At 45.4% G+C, this 24,751-nt stretch overlaps 1 protein-coding gene across 1 annotated transcript in view; it reads left to right on the top strand.

Moving 5' to 3' along the window:
* Window positions 1-24,751, top strand: part of LOC133535497 (vitamin D3 receptor B-like) — a 49,703-nt gene that overhangs the window by 6,701 nt on the left and 18,251 nt on the right. The window contains exons 2-4 of the mRNA XM_061875382.1: window positions 1,890-2,086; window positions 7,777-7,876; window positions 14,056-14,236. Of these exons, the coding sequence (XP_061731366.1) occupies window positions 1,890-2,086; window positions 7,777-7,876; window positions 14,056-14,236 (478 nt within the window). The remainder of the gene's footprint in view (window positions 1-1,889; window positions 2,087-7,776; window positions 7,877-14,055; window positions 14,237-24,751) is intronic.

The following is a 24,751-nucleotide window of genomic DNA, read 5'->3' as shown; positions in this document are numbered from 1 at the left end:
TATCTACATGTTACCCATCTCCATGTTACCTATCTACATGTTACCCATCTCCATGTTACCTATCTACATGTTACCCATCTACATGTTACCTATCTATATGTTACCTATCTACATGTTACCCATCTACATGTTACACATCTACATGTTACCCATCTACATGTTACCCATCTACATGTTACCTATCTACATGTTACCCATCTACATGTTACCCATCTACATGTTACCTATCTACATGTTACCTATCTACATGTTACCCATCTACATGTTACCTATCTACATGTTACCCATCTACATGTTACCCATCCACATGTTACCTATCTACATGTTACCCATCTACATGTTACCCATCTACATGTTACATATCTACATGTTACCCATCTACACGTTACCCATCTACATGTTACCCATCTACACGTTACCCATCTACATGTTACCCATCTACATGTTACCTATCCACATGTTACATATCTACATGTTACATATTTACATGTTACGTATCTACATGTTACCTATCTACTTGTTACCTATCTACATGTAACCTATATACATGTTACCTATCTACATGTTACCTATCTACATGTTACCTATCTACATGTTCCCTATCTACATGTTACCCATCTACATGTTACCCATCTACATGTTACCCATCTACATGTTACCTATCTACATGTTAACCATCTCCATGTTACCTATCTACATGTTACCCATCTACATGTTACCTATCTATATTTTACCTATCTACATGTTACATATCTACATGTAACCTATCTACATGTTACGTATCTACATGTTACGTATCTGCATGTTACCTATCTACTTGTTACCCATCTACTTGTTTCCCATCTACATGTAACCTATCTACATGTAACCTATCTACATGTAACCTATGTACATGTTACCTATCTACATGTTACCTATCTACTTGTTATGTATGCACATGTTAACCATCTACATGTTATGTATCTATATGTTACATATCTACATGTAACCTATCTACATGTAACCTATCTACATGTTTCATATCTACATGTAACCTATCTACATGTAACCTATCTACATGTTTCATATCTACATGTAACCTATCTACATGTTATGTATCTACATGTTATGTATCTACATGTTACGTATCTACATGTTACCCATCTACATGTTACCTATCTACATGTAACCTATCTACATGTTTCATATCTACATGTAACCTATCTACATGTTATGTATCTACATGTTATGCATCTACATGTTATGTATCTACATGTTACGTATCTACATGTTACCCATCTACATGTTAACCTATCTACATGTAACCTATCTACATGTAACCTATCTACATGTTTCATATCTACATGTAACCTATCTACATGTTTCATATCTACATGTAACCTATCTACATGTTACGTATCTACATGTTACCTATCTACATGTTACCTATCTTCATGTTTCGTATCTACATGTTACCTATCTACATGTTACCTATCTACATGATTCGTAGCTACATGTTACGTACCTACATGTTACGTATGTACATGTCATGTATCTACATTTTTTGTACCTACATGTTATGTACCTGCATGTTACGTATCTACATGTTACATACCTAGATGTTAAGTATGTACATATGCACACCAGGGTAGCTGGTTTACACATACTTATGTATACTCATTCAAACGTCATATCACCAAAAATGATTCCCGGGCGCGGCACCGCTGCTGCTCACTGCTCCCCTCACCTCCCAGGGGGCAAACAAGGGGATGGGTCAAATGGAGAGGACACATTTCATCACGCCTAGTGTGTGTGTGTGTGTGTGTGTGTGTGTGTGTGTGTGTGTGTGTTTGACTATCTTTGCCACTTTAACATGACTTTAATATTGGTGTATTTTTCCCTGCCCGCAGTCATACTGACAGACGAGGAAGTGCAGAGGAAGAAGGACCTCATTCAGCGGCGGAAGGACGAGGAGGCCCAGCGCGAGGCGGAGAAGGAGGCGCGGCGACCTCGTCTCAGCGACGAACAGAGTCAGGTCATCGCCACGCTGGTGGAGGCGCACCACAAAACATACGACGACTCCTACTCCGACTTCTGCCGCTTCAGGGTGTGTACTCCTCACATCAGATAGAACACACTTAGTACAAAACACTTCCTGGAGGCTCTTAGTAGGATTTTAAACACTTCCTTGTGCTCCACATCAGGGTCCCCCAACCTTTTTTTACACCAGGGACCACTTTAATGTGGTCCTAAAATATATCTTGATACTTTTCAATACTTTTCTTTATAAAAGGGACCTCAGAAAAATGTCGGTATTGCCTTTATTGTAACAAACAATGTTAGTGTAGATGAAACATGTTTATTATTGTCATTTAGTCCTTAAATAAAATGTTGAACATACTAGACAACTTGTCTTTTAGTAGTAAGTAAACAAACAAAGACTCCTAATTAGTCTGCAGTAACATATTGTGTCATTTATACACCTATTATTTTATACACATTATGAAAGACAAACTGTAAAAAACGGATTATTAATCCACTTGTTCATTTACTGTGAAAATCTGCTTATTTTCAGTTTGAACTTGTTCTATCTACACTTCTGTTCAAATGTAATAATCACTTATTCTTCTCTTCTTTGACACTTGACATTAGTTTTGGACGATACCACACATTTAGGTATAGATCTGATACCACATACTTACAGGATCATACAATAAAATATAATACCAAATAAACCAATAATAATATGGTTAAGAAATACTGATGTAAAGGGTAGGTGTCGCACTGTTTTCTGTTTCAACATGTTCTATCTACACTTCTGTTAAAATGTAATAATCACTTATTCTTCTCTTCTTTGATACTCGACATTAGTTTTGGACGATACGACACATTTAGGTATCGATCTGATACCAAGTAGTTACAGGATCATACATTGGTCATATTCAAAGTCCTCATGTGTCCAGGGACGTATTTACTGACTTTATAAACATAATATACATTTTAAAAGGAACAAAACATTGTGATTATAAATAATATAGATGCAATAATAGTAGTATCGACTAGATACACTCTTATACTTGGTATCGTTACAGTGGATGTCAGGTGTAGATCCACCCATGGCATTTGTTTACATTGTGACGGCGGTGATATCCACCATGAATGTCTTATTCAGTATGGTGTGTCCCAATCTAATGCTTCCTCTTTTGTGCTCCCCCTTACAGTTCTTCCCGCCCCTAATCTATTGCAATTTTAGGAAATAAAAATGGCAGACATTTGTTTTATACTTTTTTTTACTTTTGGAGGACACCACAGCAAGTAGTTACAGGATCATACATTGGTCATATTCAAAGTCCTCATGTGTCCAGGGACATATTTACTGACTTTAAAAATAAGAAAAATGGCAAAAGATTTTATGATGATAAAAAATATCCATGTAAACATTGTATTATCAACTATATACGCCTCTTATACTTGGTATCGTTAGGTGTAGATCTCCACCCGTGGCATTTGTTTACATTGTGACGACGGTGATATCCACCATAAATGTCTTATTCAGTATGGTGTGTCCCAATCTAATGCTTCCTCTTTTGTGCTCCCCCTTACAGTTCTTCCCGCCCCTAATCTATTGCAATTTTAGGAAATAAAAATGGCAGACATTTGTTTTATACTTTTTTTTTTACTTTTGGAGGATACCACACCAAGTAGTTACAGGATCATACATTGGTCATATTCAAAGTCCTCATGTGTCCAGGGACATATTTACTGACTTTGTAAACAATAAATATCACAAAAGATTTTGTGATTATAAAAAATATCCATGTAAACATTGTGTTATCGAGGAGATACACCTCTTATACTTGGTATCGTTACAGTGGATGTCGGGTGTAGATCCACCCATGGCATTTTTTTACATTGTGACGGCGGTGATATCCACCATAAGTATCTTATTCAATATGGTGTGTCCCAATCTAATGCTTCCTCTTTTGTGCTCCCCCTTACAGTTCTTCCCGCCCCTACTGTATTGCAATTTTAGAATAAAACTGAATAAAAAAATGGCAGACTCGTGCAAAGCTCTTCGGGTAAACCTCTACCATATATGGCGATAACGGCTGACCTAACTAAAGCAGAATACGCAACTAAATTCTCCAATTCCAAACCACTGATTTAGAGCAAGTCTGGAAGAAAACAAGATTATTGTGTTAATATCTCTGCCATACCTCTGTGATTGGATTTCAAATGTCCAATACTTGTGGGGATCTCAAATCATACCAACAGGTATGAAAACTTGCCATAGGTCCGCTTTAACGCAGCCAAAATGGAATACATGCATGTTTGTCCTCAAAATTCAACACACAAGACCCCATCATGACAATGTGATTTATTTATTTTTTACTTCGCAAATGTATTTGGATGTAAATAACTACAAATCCGCTCAATACTTAGTTGATTCACCGTTGGCAGCCATTAGACCTCAAGTCTTTTCGAACACCACGCCACAGACTTGGCACACCCATCTTTGGCAACATTCCTCTTTGCAGCACCGCTCAAGCTCCATCGAGCTCTTGGTCACCTCCCTGACTAGAATAAAGATGAATGCAACAATGTACAGAGACATCCCGGATGGAAACCCACACTTCCTGTCCAACCTGATGGAGCTTGAGAGGTGCTGCAAAAAGGAAGGAGGGAAAGTGCTCAAAGATGTGTGTGCCAAGCTGGTGGCACGGTGCTCAAAAAGACTTGAGGATGTAACGGCGTCAACAAAGTATTGTAAAAAAGGCTGTCAATACTTTTTTTGATTTTGCTAAAATGATCCAAAACCTTTCACAGTGTCATTGTGGGGTATTGTGTGCAGAATTTTGAGGGCAAAAATGAATGTATTCCCTTTATTTTTTATAAGGTAGTCCAACTTGCAAACTTTGGTGCAAGTTGGTGGAAGTCAACTATCAAGCAAGGGAACAAAAACTGAGCTAATAATCATCATGGGATGGGATGTCCGCCAAAAAATATCGATTTTCTGAATAATCACAATTATTTATTAATTATAATAATAATAATAAAATGTGTGAATGTTGTCTGTCTATCTGTGTTGGCCCTGCGATGAGGTGGCGACTTGTCCAGGGTGTACCCTGCCTTCCGCCCGATTGTAGCTGAGATAGGCGGCAGCGCCCCCCGCGACCCCGAAAGGGAATAAGCGGTAGAAAATGGATGGATGGATAGATATAATAATAATAATAATCATACATTGATATTTTAGTATAGCGCTTTGATGACTACTCAAAGAGGCTTTACAGCATAAAAAATTGAAATACAAAACAGTTCAAAGTAATAATATAAAATACAGGAAATATAAAAGAAGTACATAGTAAAATGCATAATAATACAGGACAATTACAAGAGATTATTTGTAATGATTCTTCATCTTATTTTTTTTTTTTAATCGATTTTTATTGCTTTACATTTATTTTCAATCCTTATTTTCCAGCCACTCAGACGAATAATATATAAAGTTAAAGTGCCAAAGAAAAAGCGAGAGACATTTTAAAACAAGCTTTTAGTGCACTTTTGTGCATGATGTCACTAAGATGACATATCAAAACCAACACTAAATTAAAGTGCACTTTTTGTACAGAACGCCACAACAATAGTTTAAAACAAATAAAGTGCACTTTTGTGCATGATGTCACACAAGATATTTCAATAAATCTCAAATAGAAATGAGCTCCATAATAGAAAATCAAATAGATATCAATGTTTATTTATATAGCCCCAAATCACAAATGTCTCAAAGGACTGCACAAATCATTACGACTACAACATCCTCGGAAGAACCCACAAAAGGGCAAGGAAAACTCACACCCAGTGGGCAGGGAGAATTCACATCCAGTGGGACGCCGGTGACAATGCTGACTATGAGAAACCTTGGAGAGGACCTCAGATGTGGGCAACCCCCCCCCTCTAGGGGACCGAAAGCAATGGATGTCGAGCGGGTCTAACATGATACTGTGAAAGTTCAATCCATAGTGGCTCCAACACAGCCGCGAGAGTTCAGTTCAAAGCGGATCCAAGACAGCAGCGAGAGTCCCGTCCACAGGAAACCATCTCAAGCGGAGGCGGATCAGCAGCGTAGAGATGTCCACAACCCATACACAGGCGAGCGGTCCATCCTGGGTGTCGACTCTGGACAGCCAGTACTTCATCCATGGTCATCGGACCGGAGGGGGGGGACATAGGAGAAGGAAAAGAAGCGGCAGATCAACTGGTCTAAAAAGGAGGTCTATTTAAAGGCCAGAGTATGCAGATAAGATAGTTCTTTATTTATTCCGTCAGGAAAATTAAAATTTTCAGCACAATCCCATTCAAGATCAGACAAACGTTACAGGGAGACAGAACAGGATGGCTGACGGGTCGCCCCTTACAAAAAAAAGTGAGATACAGGTAAACAAGTGGGGGGGGGAATGGGAGAAAAAAATAGAAGATTATAATAAAATTAAAATAAAAAAATAGTGTATGTCCTTTGCTATGTGGTAGGTTCCTGCAGACGTTATCTCCTTCTGGTGTTGACTATTTGTTTTTTACGGTGTTGATCTGGAAATGGGCTTCACGGTGGCAGAGGGGTTAGTGCGTCTGCCTCACAATACGAAGGTCCTGCAGTCATTGGGTTCAATCCCAGGCTCGGGATCTTTCTGTGTGGAGTTTGCATGTTCTCCCCGTGACTGCGTGGGTTCCCTCCGGGTACTCGGGCTTCCTCCCACCTCCAAAGACATGCACCTGGGGATAGGCCCCTCCCACCTCCAAAGACATGCACCTGGGGATAGGCCCCTCCCACCTCCAAAGACATGCACCTGGGTATAGGCCCCTCCCACCTCCAAAGACATGCACCTGGGGATAGGCCCCTCCCACCTCCAAAGACATGCACCTGGGGATAGGCCCCTCCCACCTCCAAAGACATGCACCTGGGGATAGGCCTCTCCCACCTCCAAAGACATGCACCTGGGGATAGGCCCCTCCCACCTCCAAAGACATGCACCTGGGGATAGGCCCCTCCCACCTCCAAAGACATGCACCTGGGGATAGGCCCCTCCCACCTCCAAAGACATGCACCTGGGGATAGGCCCCTCCCACCTCCAAAGACATGCACCTGGGGATAGGCCCCTCCCACCTCCAAAGACATGCACCTGGGGATAGGTTGATTGGCAACACTAAAAGGTCCCTAGTGTGTGAATGTGAGTGTGAATGTTGTCTGTCTGTCTGTGTTGGCCCTGCGATGAGGTGGCGACTTGTCCAGGGTGTACCCCGCCTTCCGCCCGATTGTAGCTGAGATAGGCGCCAGCGCCCCCCGCGACCCCAAAAGGGAATAAGCGGTAGAAAATGGATGGATGGATGGATCTGGAAATGGTCGCTTTGCCATTTTGTTGGTGTGACACCAGCCGGAGATGTTGACATGCGGAGTTTCAAGCACTCCTTATTTTTCAAATGTTGCTGCACATTACTTTTTGTAGCAACGCTTTTGCCGCAAAAATGTTGAACATATTCCCGCTTGAAGCCAAACCACCGCCAGACGATGGACCCCCTGCGGTTTTTCTTGGGAAATAATTCTTCCTCCATTTGAGTGACATGTGTAATCAAAGTATTGATTTTGAATAGAGAATTGATTCTGGATCGTTACTCCCAAGAATTAAACGGAATGGCGCTCATACACAGCACTATAGTGGACTTGTGATACAAGTACAGTCCGTCCCACAACACTAGAACCAGCATTAAAGATTCATTTCAAACGTGTCTTATATTCCCTTCCAGCCTCCAGTCCGCCAGGGCCCGGTGACACGCAGCGCCAGCAGGGCGGCGTCCCTCCACTCTCTGTCCGACGCCTCCTCCGATTCCTTCAGTCACTCCCCAGGTGAGAGACTGCTGCTATATAAATGTCTCTCTGGGACAAAGACTGGCTGAAATGTTTGCACATAGACTCGCCTTTCAGGAGCAAACCTTGTACCGGGAGGACTAGTACATGAGCTACTTGTCTGGTCTTATATCAGGTGTTGTCCAACTACCTGCCAGTCAACATGCATGCACACGCAGGTCACATGACCTCGGTCCAGACTGGAAATAACCCCGACAGTCGGCCTTCTTTCTGGTCCAGAAGTACAGGGTGTCCATGGAGTCTCCTGGCAGTTTTTAATCACCAGTTTTTACCTGGGTCTACAGGGCGTGGAGAAAGTATTCACAGCACTTCACATTTATTCCAACATGGAATACATTCATTTTTGTCAGCAAAATTCCGCACACAATACCCCATAATGACATTTTTTTCCCAAAAAAACTCACATGCCACCTGCTTGGCACACCTGTCTTTGTACAATTCCGCCCATTTTTCTTTGCAGCACCTCTCAAACTCCGTTAGTTTGGATGGGAAGTTTGGTTTTTATTCAGCATGTCTCTGCACATTGCTGCATTCATCTTTCCCTCTATCAGGATCAAACATGACAGGGAGACGGATCAGGATCAAACATTACAGGGAGATGGATCAGGATCGAACATGACAGGGAGACGGATCAGGATCAAACATTACAGGGAGCCAGAACAGGATCAAACATTACAAGGAGACAGAACAGGATCAAACATTACAGGGAGACAGAACAGGATCAAACATTACAGGGAGACAGATCAGGATCAAACATGATAGGGAGACGGATCAGGATCAAACATTACAGGGAGACAGAACAGGATCAAACATGAGAAAAAAATTAGGATCAAACGTTACAGGGAGACAGATCAGGATCAAACATTACAGGGAGCCAGAACAGGATCAAACATTAAAGGGAGACAGAACAGGATCAAACATGAGAAAAAAATTAGGATCAAACATTACAGGGAGACGGACCAGGATCAAACATTACGGGGAGACAGATCAGGATCAAACATTGCAGGGAGACAGAACAGGATCAAACATTACAGTGTGACAGATCAGGATCAAACATTACAGGGAGACAGATCAGGATGAAACATTACGGGGAGACAGATCAGGATCAAACATTACAGGGAGACAACACAGGATCAAACATTACAGTGTGACAGATCAGGATCAAAATTACAGGGACACCGAACAGGCTCAAACATTATAGGGAGACAGAACAGGATCAAAATTACAGGGACACCGAACCGGCTCAAACATTATAGGGAGACAGAACAGGATCAAAAATTACAGTGTGACAGATCAGGATCAAACATTACAGGGAGACAGATCAGGATCAAACATTACAGGGACACCGAAGAGGATCAAACATTACAGGGAGCCAGAACAGGATCAAACATTACAGGGAGACAGAACAGGATCAAACATTACAGGGAGACAGAACAGGATCAAACATTACAGGGAGACGGAACAGGATCAAACATTACAGGGAGACAGATCAGGATCAAACATTACAAGGAAACACAATAGGATCAAACATTACAAGGAGACAGATCAGGATCAAACATTACAGGGAGACAGATCAGGATCAAACATTACAGGGAGACAGAACAGGATCAAACATTACAGGGAGACAGAACAGGATCAAACATTACAGGGAGACGGAACAGGATCAAACATTACAGGGAGACAGAACAGGATCAGACAATACAGGGAGACAGAACAGGATCAAACATTACAGGGAGACAGAACAGGATCAAACATTACAGGGAGACAGATCAGGATCAAACATTACAGGGAGACAGATCAGGATCAGACATTACAGGGAGACAGATCAGGATTAAACATTACAAGGAAACACAATAGGATCAAACATTACAAGGAGACAGATCAGGATCAAACATTACAGGGAGACAGAACAGGATCAAACATTACAGGGAGACAGAACAGGATCAAACATTACAGGGAGACAGATCAGGATCAAACATTACAGGGAGACAGATCAGGATCAGACATTACAGGGAGACAGATCAGGATCAAACATTACAAGGAAACACAATAGGATCAAACATTACAGGGAGACAGAACAGGATCAAACATTACTGGGAGACAGAACAGGATTGCTGAGGGGTCTGCTAATTTCCGGCGCCCTTTACAAAAAAGGTGAGATACAGGTAAACAATGGTGTGGGGGAGGATTGGTTTAAGCTTGGGCCCCTGGAGCGGGGGTCCAGAAAGAGGCCAAGTGAAGAAACAACTCCTGACTAGTCTCCCAGTTCCTGCCGCTGAGAAGCATCCCCACACCATGATGCTGCCACCACCATGCTTCACTGTAGGGATGGTACTGGTGGTGATGAGCGTTGTCAGCTTTTCTCAAAACCTTCACGCTAAAGACTTCAATCTTTGTCCAATCAGACCAGAGGATCTACTTTCTCATGGTCTGAGAGTCTTTAAGGTGCACTTTGGCAAACTTTTGACTAAGAAAAGATGGTCCACCTTCTGGAAGGTTCTCCTCTCTCCACAGAGGAATGTTGTAGCTCTGACCATGTGACCATGGTCTTGGTCACCCCCGTGAGGGGACTAAGATGAATGCTGCAATGTACAGGGACATTCTGGATGAAATCTTACTGGGAGACTAGTCAGGATAGAGGGAAAGATGAATGCAGCAATGTACAGAGACATCCTGGATGAAAACTAACTGGAAGACTAGTCAGGATAGAGGGAAAGATGAATGCAGCCATGTACGGAGACATCCTGGATGAAAACTAACTGGGAGACTAGTCAGGATAGAGGGAAAGATGAATGCAGCAATGTACGGAGACATCCTGGATGAAAACCAACACTTCCCATCCAACCTGAAAGTGCCCAAAGATAGGTGTGCCAAGCCCTTTGAGACACTAGTGATTTAGGGCTATATAAGTAAACATTGATTGATTGATTGAAAGATGAATGCAGCAATGTACAGAGACATCCTGGATGAAAACTAACTGGGAGACTAGTCAGGATAGAGGGAAAGATGAATGCAGCAATGTACAGAGACATCCTGGATGAAAACCAACACTTCCCATTCGACCTGAAAGTGCCCAAAGATAGGTGTGCCAAGCCCTTTGAGACACTAGTGATTTAGGGCTATATAAGTAAACATTGATTGATTGATTGAAAGAGGAATGCAGTAATGTACAGAGACATCCTGGATGAAAACTAACTGGAAGACTAGTCAGGATAGAGGGATAGATGAATGCAGCAATGTACGGAGACATCCTGGATGAAAACTAACTGGGAGACTAGTCAGGATAGAGGGAAAGATGAAGGCAGCAATGTACGGAGACATCCTGGATGAAAACTAACTGGGAGACTGGTCAGGATAGAGGGAAAGATGAATGCAGCAATGTACGGTGACATCCTGGATGAAAACTAACTGGGAGACTAGTCAGGATAGAGGGAAAGATGAATGCAGCAATGTACGGAGACATCCTGGATGAAAACTAACTGGGAGACTAGTCAGGATAGAGGGAAAGATGAATGCAGCAATGTACGGAGACATCCTGGATGAAAACCAACACTTCCCATCCAACTTGAAAGGGCCCAAAGATAGGTGTGCCAAGCCCTTTGAGACACTAGTGATTTAGGGCTATATAAGTAAACATTGATTGATTGATTGAAAGATGAATGCAGCAATGTACAGAGACATCCTGGATGAAAACTAACTGGAAGACTAGTCAGGATAGAGGGAAAAATGAATGCAGCAATGTACGGAGACATCCTGGATGAAAACTAACTGGGAGACTAGTCAGGATAGAGGGAAAGATGAATGCAGCAATGTACGGAGACATCCTGGATGAAAACCAACACTTCCCATCCAACCTGAAAGTGCCCAAAGATAGGTGTGCCAAGCCCTTTGAGACACTAGTGATTTAGGGCTATATAAGTAAACATTGATTGAAAAATGAATGCAGCAATGTACAGAGACATCCTGGATGAAAACTAACTGGGAGACTAGTCAGGATAGAGGGAAAGATGAATGCAGCCATGTACGGAGACATCCTGGATGAAAACTAACTGGGAGACTAGTCAGGATAGAGGGAAAGATGAATGCAGCAATGTACGGAGACATCCTGGATGAAAACTAACTGGGAGACAGGTCAGGATAGAGGGAAAGATGAATGCAGCAATGTACGGAGACATCCTGGATGAAAACTAACTGGGAGACTAGTCAGGATAGAGGGAAAGATGAATGCAGCAATGTACGGAGACATCCTGGAGGAAAACTAACTGGGAGACTAGTCAGGATAGAGGGAAGGATGAATGCAGCAATGTACAGAGACATCCTGGATGAAAACCAACACTTCCCATCCAACCTGAAAGTGCCCAAAGATAGGTGTGCCAAGCCCTTTGAGACACTAGTGATTTAGGGCTATATAAGTAAACGTTGATTGATTGATTGAAAGATGAATGCAGCAATGTACAGAGACATCCTGGATGAAAACTAACTGGGAGACTAGTCAGGATAGAGGGAAAGATGAATGCAGCAATGTACAGAGACATCCTGGATGAAAACTATCTGGGGGACTAGTCAGGATAGAGGGAAAGATGAGTGCAGCAATGTACAGAGACATCCTGGATGAAAACTATCTGGGGGACTAGTCAGGATAGAGGGAAAGATGAATGCAGCAATGTACGGAGACATCCTGGATGAAAACTATCTGGGGGACTAGTCAGGATAGAGGGAAAGATGAGTGCAGCAATGTACAGAGACATCCTGGATGAAAACCAACACTTCCCATCCAACCTGAAAGTGCCCAAAGATAGGTGTGCCAAGCCCTTTGAGACACTAGTGATTTAGGGCTATATAAGTAAACATTGATTGCTTGATTGATTGAAAGATGAATGCAGCAATGTACAGAGACATCCTGGATGAAAACTAACTGGGAGACTAGTCAGGATAGAGGGAAAGATTAATGCAGCAATGTACGGAGACATCCTGGATGAAAACTAACTGGGAGACTAGTCAGGATAGAGGGAAAGATGAATGCAGCAATGTACGGAGACATCCTGGATGAAAACTAAATGGAAGACTAGTCAGGATAGAGGGAAAGATGAATGCAGCAATGTACAGAGACATCCTGGATGAAAACTAACTGGAAGACTAGTCAGGATAGAGGGAGAGATGAATGCAGCAATGTACGGAGACATCCTGGATGAAAACTAACTGGGAGACTAGTCCGGATAGAGGGAAAGATGAATGCAGCCATGTACAGAGACATCCTGGATGAAAACTAACTGGGAGACTAGTCAGGATAGAGGGAAAGATGAGTGCAGCAATGTACAGAGACATCCTGGATGAAAACCAACACTTCCCATCCAACCTGAAAGTGCCCAAAGATAGGTGTGCCAAGCCCTTTGAGACACTAGTGATTTAGGGCTATATAAGTAAACATTGATTGATTAATTGAAAGATGAATGCAGCAATGTACAGAGACATCCTGGATGAAAACTAACTGGGAGACTAGTCAGGATAGGGGGAAAGATGAATGCAGCAATGTACAGAGACATCCTGGATGAAAACTAACTGGGAGACTAGTCAGGATAGAGGGAAAGATGAATGCAGCAATGTACGGAGACATCCTGGATGAAAACTAACTGGGAGACTAGTCAGGATAGGGGGAAAGATGAATGCAGCAATGTACAGAGACATCCTGGATGAAAACTAACTGGAAGACTAGTCAGGATAGAGGGAAAGATGAATGCAGCAATGTACAGAGACATCCTGGATGAAAACCAACACTTCCCATCCAACCTGAAAGTGCCCAAAGATAGGTGTGCCAAGCATGTGGCACGGTCTCGAAAATGTATTGAGCAAAGGATGTCAATACTTATGTAAATGTGACTTTTTAGTGTTTTCTTTGATTAATTTAGCTACATTTTTCACATTATCATTGTGTGTAGAATTTTGAGGACAAACACAAATGTATTCTATTGTATGATAAGACTGTAACATAAAAAAAGCGTGTAATAGGCACACTCTATGATGTTCTACATGTGGGCACTTTGTAACAGGTTTACAATTGTAGAGACGTTATGGACACCCTGGATTACTATCCATAACGACACTTTTGACTTTTTTTTAATGGTTTTTTTTTTTTGTTTTCTTCATTTTCATCGCTGCAGAATCGGTGGATGGCAAAATGAACTTCAACAACCTGCTGATGATGTACCAGGAACAGGGCAGCAGCCCCGACTCCAGCGAGGAGGAAGGCTCCAGTTTCTCCATGCTGCCCCACCTGGCGGACCTGGTCTCCTACAGCATTCAGAAGGTTATTGGCTTTGCCAAGATGATCCCCGGCTTCAGGTAAATGCACGGCCGGCCTCAGAAACCTCCGTCTTTAGCGCTCAGAATAGTGCACTGCGATAAAAAAAAACAGAAAGAAACTGATGTACGAAACCCAAAAGGAGTGAAGTAGTCAGGTTGTGTAAATGCTAAATAAAAATAGTATACAACAAATCCTTTTCAACTTATATTCAATTGAATAGACTGCAAAGACAAGATATTTACTGTTCACACTGACAAATAATCATGAAGTTAGAATGTAATGGCAGCAACACATGTCAAAGAAGGCATTTTTACCAGTGTGTTACATGGCCTTTCCTTTGAACAACACTCAGTGCAGGTTTGGGAACTGAGGAGACACATTTTTGAAGTGGAATTCTTTCCCATTCTTGCTTGATGTACAGCTTAAGTTCTTCAACAGTCTCCTGCCTCATATTTTAGCCTGGCATTGTCTTGCTGAAATAAGCAGGGGCGTCCATGATAACAACATATGTTGCTCTAAAAGCTGTATGTACCTTTCAGCATTAATGGTGCCTTCACAGATGTGTAAGTTAGCCATGCCTTGGCCACTAATACACCCCCATACCATCACACATGCTGACTACCACACTTTCACCCTACAACAATCACTAATACACCCCCATACCATCAAACATGCTGACTATACCACTTTCACCCTACAACAATCGCTAATACACCCCCATACCATCACACATGCTGACTACCACACTTTCACCCTACAACAATCACTAATACACCCCCATACCATCACACATGCTGACTACCACACTTTCACCCTACAACAATCGCTAATACACCCCCATACCATCACACATGCTGACTACCACACTTTCACCCTACAACAATCGCTAATACACCCCCATACCATCACACATGCTGACTACCACACTTTCACCCTACAACAATCACTAATACACCCCCATACCATCACACATGCTGACTACCACACTTTCACCCTACAACAATCACTAATACACCCCCATACCATCACACATGCTGACTACCACACTTTCACCCTACAACAATCACTAATACACCCCCATACCATCACACATGCTGACTACCACACTTTTCACCCTACACCTGGTCCAGAGTTTCCAAAAACAATTTCAAATGTGGACTCGTCAGACCACAGAACACTTTTCCACTTTGCATCAGTCCATCATAGATGAGCTCGGCCCCAGCGAAGTTGGCTGTGTTTCTGGGTGTTGTTGATAAATGGCTTTTGGCTTTGCATTCTAGAGTTTTAACTTGCACTTACAGGTGTAGCGACCAACTGTACTTACTGACAGTGCTTTTTCTAAAGTGTTCCTGAGCCCATGTGGTGATATCCTTTACACACCGATGTGGCTTTTTGATGCAGTAGCACCTGAGGGATGGAAGGTGCGTAATACCATGGCTTACATGCAGTGATTTCTCCACATTTTCGGAACCTGGCAACATATGTCGCTCCAAAAGCTGTATGCTGACTACCACACTTTCACCCTACAACAATCACTAATACACCCCCATACCATCACACATGCTGACTACCACACTTTCACCCTACAACAATCACTAATACACCCCCATACCATCACACATGCTGACTACCACACTTTCACCCTACAACAATCACTAATACACCCCCAAACCATCACACATGCTGACTACCACACTTTCACCCTACAACAATCACTAATACACCCCCATACCATCACACATGCTGACTACCACACTTTCACCCTACAACAATCACTAATACACCCCCATACCATCACACATGCTGACTACCACACTTTTCACCCTACACCTGGTCCAGAGTTTCCAAAAACAATTTCAAATGTGGACTCGTCAGACCACAGAACACTTTTCCACTTTGCATCAGTCCATCATAGATGAGCTCGGGCCCAGCGAAGTTGGCTGTGTTTCTGGGTGTTGTTGATAAAGGGCTTTTGGCTTTGCATTGTAGAGTTTTAACTTGCACTTACAGATGTAGCGACCAACTGTACTTACTGACAGTGCTTTTCTAAAGTGTTCCGGAGCCCATGTGGTGATATCCTTTACACACTGATGTGGCTTTTTGATGCAGTAGCACCTGAGGGATGGAAGGTGCGTAATACCATGGCTTACGTGCAGTGATTTCTCCACATTTTCGGAACCTGGCAACATATGTCGCTCCAAAAGCTGTATGCTGACTACCACACTTTCACCCTACAACAATCACTAATACACCCCCATACCATCACACATGCTGACTACCACACTTTCACCCTACAACAATCACCAATACACCCCCATACCATCACACATGCTGACTACCACACTTTCACCCTACAACAGTCCCCATGGTTCTTTTCCTCTTTGGTCCAGAGTTTCCAAAAAACAATTTCAAATATGGACTCGTCAGACCACAGAACACTTTTCCACTTTGCATCAGTCCATCATAGATGAGCTCGGGGCCCAGCGAAGTTGGCTGTGTTTCTGGGTGTTGTTGATAAATGGCTTTTGGCTTTGCATAGTAGAGTTTTAACTTTCACTTACAGATGTAGCGACCAATTGTAGTTACTGACAGTGGTTTTCCGAAGTGTTCCTGAGCCCATGTGGTGATATCCTTTACACACTGATGTGGCTTTTTGACAGAGTACAGCCTGAGGGATGGAAGGTGCCTAATATCATGGCTTACGTGCAGTGATTTCTCCACATTCTCTCAACCTTTTGATGGTGAAATCCCTAAATTCCTCGCAACAGCTGCTTGAGAAATATTGTTTTTAACAATTTGCTCAGGTATTTGTAGACAAAGTGGTCCTGTCCTTGTTTGTGAATGAGTGAGCATTTCATGGAAGCTGCTTTTATAGCCAGTCATGGCACCCACCTGTTCCCAATTAGCCTGTTCACCTGTGGCATGTTCCGAATAAGTCTTTGATGAGCATGCCTCAATTTTCTCACTCTTTTTTGCCACTTGTGCCAGCTTTTATGCAGGCCTCAAATTCCAAATGAGCTAATATTTGCAGAAAATAACAACATTTTCCAGTGTGAACAGTAAAAATCTTGTCTTTGCGGTCTGTTCAATTGAATATAAGTTGAAAAGGATTTGTCGTATTCTCTTTTTATTTAGCATTTACACAACATGACAACTTCACTGCTTTGGACTTTTGTACATGGTTTTCCCCACAACCCTGAAAGAAGTTTTGAGAGTGAAGAATGTGAACTCTGCTGAGCCACCAATTGCAGCGTCTTGTGCGAAGTAAACACTGGACACGACATCAGGAGAGAACACACAGAAGACAATACAAATAATAAACCAAAGAAATGAAAATATTAAAGAGATGCTTTGACAAAAACAGACTCTGTTAAGGGAAAACCTGCCATTCCAGAATAGGCTGAACAGTTTGAAGTTGGAACAGTTTGAATGGGATGTGAAACATGTGCAAGGTCGAGTGCGCCCAAATCTAAAGAAGAAGAAAAAGATGAATTTTGGTGTCGAAAACTTAGCTTCGGAGCTTTCACACAATGAGTTGTACTTATGAAGGACCAAAGGAGATCTCACAGAGGAAGTCCTCCTAAATGGAGACGGAGGCAAGGAAAAACTCTCTTCCAGGATGAAACTAGGAGCAAAATTTGGTGGCTTCTTTTTGACCCGAGTCACACCCGCGTTTTATGGTTTGTTGCGTCATGAAGCTGCTGACTCACAGGCGGGAAAATTGGAGGAAATGTGGGGATGGAAAAGAAAGATGTTGCCAGCAGAATAATGAACATCAATGCCATCGCAATGTTCCATTTTGTCCCATTTGGGGTCGTGAGGGGTGCTGGAGCCTATCTCGGGTGCATTCGGGCAGAAGGCGATGTACACCCTGGACAAGTCACCACCTAATCCAACACAGATAGGCACACAACATTCACACACTAGGGACCATTTAGTGTTGCCAATCAACCTCTCTTTGGAGGTGGGAGGGGCCTATCCCCAGGTGCATGTCTTTGGAGGTGGGAGGGGCCTATCCCCAGGTGCATGTCTTTGGAGGTGGGAGGGGCCTATCCCCATGTGCATGTCTTTGGAGGTGGGAGGAGCTTATCCCCAGGTGGAAGTGGGAGGGGGCCTATCCTCAGATGCATATCTTTGGATGTGGGAGGGGCCTATCCCCAGGTTCATGTCTTTGGAGGTGGGAGGGGCCTATCCCCAGGTTCATGTCTTTGGAGGTGGGAGGGGCCTATTCCCAGGTGCATGTCTTTGGAGGTGGGAGGGGCCTATACCCAAGTGGAGGTGGGAGGGGCCTATACCCAGGTGCATGTCTTTGGAGGTGGGAGGGGCCTATCCCCATGTGCATGTCTTTGGAGGTGGGAGGGGCCTATCCCCAGGTTTATGTCTTTGGAGGTGGGAGGGGCCTATCCCCAGGTGCATGTCTTTGTAGGTGGGAGGGGCCTATCCCCAGGTGGAGGTGGGAGTGGCCTATCCCCAGGTGCATGTCTTTGGAGGTGGGAGGGGCCTATCCCCAGGTGCATGTCTTTGGAAGTGGGAGGGGCCTATCCCCATGTACATGTCTTTGGAGGTGGGAGGAGCTTATCCCCAGGTGGAAGTGGGAGGGGGCCTATCCTCAGATGCATATCTTTGGATGTGGGAGGGGCCTATCGCCAGGTTTATGTCTTTGGAGGTGGGAGGGGCCTATCCCCAGGTTTATGTCTTTGGAGGTGGGAGGGGCCTATCCCCAGGTTCATGTCTTTGGAGGTGGGAGGGGCCTATCGCCAGGTTCATGTCTTTGGAGGTGGGAAGAGCCTATCCCCAGGTGGAGGTGGAAGGTGACTATCCCCAGGTGCATGTCTTTGGAGGTGGGAGGGGCCTATCCCCAGGTGCATGTCTTTGGAGGTGGGAGGGGCCTATCCCCATGTACATGTCTTTGGAGGTGGGAGGAGCTTATCCCCAGGTGGAAGTGGGAGGGGGCCTATCCTCAGATGCATATCTTTGGATGTGGGAGGGGCCTATCCCCAGGTTTATGTCTTTGGAGGTGGGAGGGGCCTATCCCCAGGTTTATGTCTTTGGAGGTGGGAGGGGCCTATCCCCAGGTTCATGTCTTTGGAGGTGGGAGGGGCCTATCGCCAGGTTCATGTCTTTGGAGGTGGGAAGAGCCTATCCCCAGGTGGAGGTGGAAGGTGACTAACCCCAGGTGCATGTCTTTGGAGGTGGGAGGGGCCTATCCCCAGGTGCATGTCTTTGGAGGTGGGAGGGGCCTATCCCCATGTACATGTCTTTGGAGGTGGGAGGAGCTTATCCCCAGGTGGAAGTGGGAGGGGGCCTATCCTCAGATGCATATCTTTGGATGTGGGAGGGGCCTATCCCCAGGTTTATGTCTTTGGAGGTGGGAGGGGCCTATCCCCAGGTTTATGTCTTTGGAGGTGGGAGGGGCCTATCCCCAGGTTCATGTCTTTGGAGGTGGGAGGGGCCTATCCCCAGGTGGAGGTGGAAGGTGACTATCCTCAGATGCATATCTTTGGATGTGGGAGGGGCCTATCCCCAGGTTTATGTCTTTGGAGGTGGGAGGGGCCTATCCCCAGGTTTATGTCTTTGGAGGTGGGAGGGGCCTATCCCCAGGTTCATGTCTTTGGAGGTGGGAGGGGCCTATCCCCAGGTGGAGGTGGAAGGTGACTATCCCCAGGTGCATGTCTTTGGAGGTGGGAGGGGCCTATCTCCAGGTGCATGTCTTTGGAGGTGGGAGGGGCCTATCCCCAGGTTTATGTCTTTGGAGGTGGGAGGGGCCTATCCCCAGGTTTATGTCTTTGGAGGTGGGAGGGGCCTATCCCCAGGTTCATGTCTTTGGAGGTGGGAAGAGCCTATCCCCAAGTGGAGGTGGAAGGTGACTATCCCCAGGTGCATGTCTTTGGAGGTGGGAGGGGCCTATACCCAGGTGCATGTCTTTGGAGGTGGGAGGGGCCTATCCCCAGGTGGAGGTGAGAGGGACCTATCCCCAGGTGCATGTCTTTGTAGGTGGGAGGGGCCTATCCCCAGGTGGAGGTGGGAGTGGCCTATCCCCAGGTGCATGTCTTTGGAGGTGGGAGGGGCCTATCCCCAGGTGCATGTCTTTGGAGGTGGGAAGAAGTATCCGAGAACATGCAAACTCCACGCAGAAAGATCCCGAGCCCGGGATTGAACCCAGGACTACTCAGGACCTTCGTATTGTGAGGCACATGCACTAACCCCTGCACCGTGCTGCCTCCACTTTCATTCATTGTTGACTTTTGGTTTGCAGTCGAGGGAAGTTTCTGTGGTGGGTGTCATATATCATTTATACACACATACTGTACATCTAAATGTGTATATATCATTTATACACACATACTGTACATCTAAATGTGTATATATCATTTATACACACATACTGTACATCTAAATGTGTATATATCATTTATACACACATACTGTACATCTAAATGTGTATATATCATTTATACACACATACTGTACATCTAAATGTGTATATATCATTTATACACACATACTGTACATCTATCCATCCATCCATCCATCATCTTCCGCTTATCCGAGGTCGGGTCGCGGGGGCAACAGCCTAAGCAGGGAAACCCAGACTTCCCTCTCCCCAGCCACTTCGTCTAGCTCTTCCCGGGGGATCCCGAGGCGTTCCCAGGCCAGCCGGGAGACATAGTCTTCCCAACGTGTCCTGGGTCTTCCCCATGGCCTCCTACCGGTTGGACGTGCCCTAAACACCTCCCTAGGGAGGCGTTCGGGTGGCATCAAGACCAGATGCCCGAACCACCTCATCTGGCTCCTCTCGATGTGAAGGAGCAGCGGCTTTACTTTGAGTTCCTCCCGGATGGCAGAGCTTCTCACCTTATCTCTAAGGGAGAGCCCCGCCACACGGCGGAGGAAACTCATTTCGGCCGCTTGTACCCGTGATCTTATCCTTTCGGTCATGACCCAAAGCTCATGACCATAGGTGAGGATGGGAACGTAGATCGACCGGTAAATTGAGAGCTTTGCCTTCCGGCTCAGCTCCTTCTTCACCACAACGGACCGGTACAACGTCCGCATTACTGAAGACGCCGCACCGATCCGCCTGTCGATCTCACGATCCACTCTTCCCTCACTCGTGAACAAGACTCCTAGGTACTTGAACTCCTCCACTTGGGGCAGGGTCTCCTCCCCAACCCGGAGATGGCACTCCACCCTTTTCCGGGCGAGAACCATGGACTCGGACTTGGAGGTGCTGATTCTCATTCCGGTCGCTTCACACTCGGCTGCGAACCGATCCAGCGAGAGCTGAAGATCCCGGTCAGATGAAGCCATCAGGACCACATCATCTGCAAAAAGCAGAGACCTAATCCTGCGGTTACCAAACCGGAACCCCTCAACGCCTTGACTGCGCCTAGAAATTCTGTCCATAAAAGTTATGAACAGAATCGGTGACAAAGGACAGCCTTGGCGGAGTCCAACCCTCACTGGAAATGTGTTCGACTTACTGCCGGCAATGCGGACCAAGCTCTGACACTGATCGTACAGGGAGCGGACCGCCACAATAAGACAGTCCGATACCCCATACTCTCTGAGCACTCCCCACAGGACTTCCCGAGGGACACGGTCGAATGCCTTCTCCAAGTCCACAAAGCACATGTAGACTGGTTGGGCAAACTCCCATGCACCCTCAAGAACCCTGCCGAGAGTATAGAGCTGGTCCACAGTTCCACGACCAGGACGAAAACCACACTGTTCCTCCTGAATCCGAGGTTCGACTATCCGACGTAGCCTCCTCTCCAGTACACCTGAATAAACCTTACCGGGAAGGCTGAGGAGTGTGATCCCACGATAGTTGGAACACACCCTCCGGTCCCCCCTTCTTAAAGAGAGGAACCACCACCCCGGTCTGCCAATCCAGAGCTACCGCCCCCGATGTCCATGCGATGCTGCAAAGACTTGTCAACCAAGACAGCCCCACAGCATCCAGAGCCTTAAGGAACTCCGGGCGGATCTCGTCCACCCCTGGGGCCTTGCCACCGAGGAGCTTATTAACTACCTCAGCGACCTCAGCCCCAGAAATAGGTGAGTCCACCACAGATTCCCCAGGCACTGCTTCCTCATAGGAAGACGTGTTGGTGGGATTGAGGAGGTCTTCGAAGTATTCCTTCCACCTATCCACAACATCCGCAGTCGAAGTCAGCAGAACACCATCCGCACCATACACGGTGTTGATAGTGCACTGTTTCCCCTTCCTGAGGCGGCGGACGGTGGTCCAGAATCGCTTCGAAGCCGTCCGGAAGTCGTTTTCCATGGCTTCCCTGAACTCTTCCCATGTCCGAGTTTTTGCCTCCGCGACCGCTGAAGCTGCACACCGCTTGGCCTGTCGGTACCTGTCCACTGCCTCCGGAGTCCTATGAGCCAAAAGGACCTGATAGGACTCCTTCTTCAGCTTGACGGCATCCCTCACCGCTGGTGTCCACCAAGGGGTTTTAGGATTGCCGCCCCGACATCTAAATGTGTATATATCATTTATACACATAATGTACATCTAAATGTGTATATATCATTTATACACACATACTGTACATCTAAATGTGTATATATCATTTATACACATACTGTACATCTAAATGTGTATATATCATTTAGGTCAGGGTGTTTACCAGGTCAGGGTGTTCCCAGGTCTGGGTGTTTACCAGGTCAGGGTGTTCCCAGGTCAGGGTGTTCCCAGGTCAGGGTGTGATCAGGTCAGGGTGTGATCAGGTCAGGGTGTGATCAGGTCAGGGTGTGATCAGGTCAGGGTGTTCCCAGGTCAGGGTGTTTACCAGGTCAGGGTGTTCCCGGGTCTGGGTGTTTACCAGGTCAGGGTGTTTACCAGGTCAGGCTGTGATCAGGTCAGGGTGTGATCAGGTCAGGGTGTTCCCAGGTCAGGGTGTTCCCAGGTCTGGGTGTTTACCAGGTCAGGGTGTGATCAGGTCAGGGTGTGATCAGGTCAGGGTGTTCCCAGGTCAGGGTGTTTACCAGGTCAGGGTGTTTACCAGGTCAGGGTGTTCCCAGGTCAGGGTGTTACCTGGTCAGGGTGTGATCAGGTCAGGGTATTCCCAGGTCAGGGTGTTCCCAGGTCAGGGTATTCCCAGGTCAGGGTGTTCCCAGGTCAGGGTGTGATCAGGTCAGGGTGTTCCCAGGTCAGGGTGTGATCAGGTCAGGATGTTTGCCAGGTCAGGGTGTTTACCAGGTCAGGGTGTTCCCAGGTCAGGGTGTTTACCAGGTCAGGGTGTGATCAGGTCAGGGTGTTCCCAGGTCAGGGTGTTTACCAGGTCAAGGTGTTCCCGGGTCTGGGTGTTTACCAGGTCAGGGTGTTTACCAGGTCAGGGTGTGATCAGGTCAGGGTGTTCCCAGGTCAGGGTGTTTACCAGGTCAGGGTGTTCCCGGGTCTGGGTGTTTACCAGGTCAGGGTGTTTACCAGGTCAGGGTGTGATCAGGTCAGGGTGTTACCTGGTCAGGGTGTGATCAGGTCAGGCTGTGATCAGGTCAGGGTGTGATCAGGTCAGGGTGTTCCCAGGTCTGGGTGTTTACCAGGTCAGGGTGTGATCAGGTCAGGGTGTGATCAGGTCAGGGTGTGATCAGGTCAGGGTGTTTACCAGGTCAGGGTGTTTACCAGGTCAGGGTGTTTACCAGGTCAGGGTGTTACCTGGTCAGGGTGTGATCAGGTCAGTGTATTCCCAGGTCAGGGTGTTCCCAGGTCAGGGTGTTCCCAGGTCAGGGTGTTCCCAGGTCAGGGTGTGATCAGGTCAGGGTGTGATCACATGACATGACATGGGAGTGGTAGAAGATCCCATGGATCAGCACAGCGCCTCCTGGCTTCTAGCGCCTTCCAAGCCCAGGAAGACAGATGTTATGTCTGGCGGTCACTTGGACGCCAAGGCCAAAGCCAGCACTTCCTGAAAGTTGTCACTGCCAGTGGCCGCCGTTGATGGATGAGGTTGGATTACCTTTGGAATGTTTGCTGGCTCCCCCCCCCCCACTTAAGACCCAACCTCTCCTCGGGATCTGAAGGACCCGGCGAGTGTCACGTTCTACCTTCCTTCAGCATTCCTCCATGCAGGCGTTTGTTTCAATCCTCACATGATCTTTCTAGAAACTCCCGTCTTTAATCCACCTTGCACAAATCTCACCGCATGACTGCAACTCATCTACAATGACTCCTTATGCAGCCTGTTAGGGTGGTCCCTGTTCCCATGTTTGATACTTTTATTTATAAAGGGGACCACAAAAAAGGTCAGTATTGTCTTTATTTGAACAAATAATGTTAGAGTGCATGAAACATATGTTTATTATTGTCATTTAGTCCTTCAATAAAATGTTGAACATACTAGACAACTTGTCTTTTAGTAGTAAGTAAACAAACAAAGACTCCTAATTAGTCTGCAGCAACATATTGTGTCATTTATACACCTATTATTTTATACACATTATGAGGGACAAGCTGTAAAAAATTAATTATTAATCCACTTGTTCATTTACTGTTAATATCTGCTTATTTTTCTGTTTGAACATGTTCTATCTACACTTCT

Source organism: Nerophis ophidion, linkage group LG16 (assembly GCF_033978795.1).
Source record: "Nerophis ophidion isolate RoL-2023_Sa linkage group LG16, RoL_Noph_v1.0, whole genome shotgun sequence".
Taxonomy (NCBI): Eukaryota; Metazoa; Chordata; class Actinopteri; order Syngnathiformes; family Syngnathidae; genus Nerophis; species Nerophis ophidion.
The sequence above is the reverse complement of the archived record's forward strand: the minus strand, read 5'-3'. Positions and strand labels throughout refer to the sequence as shown.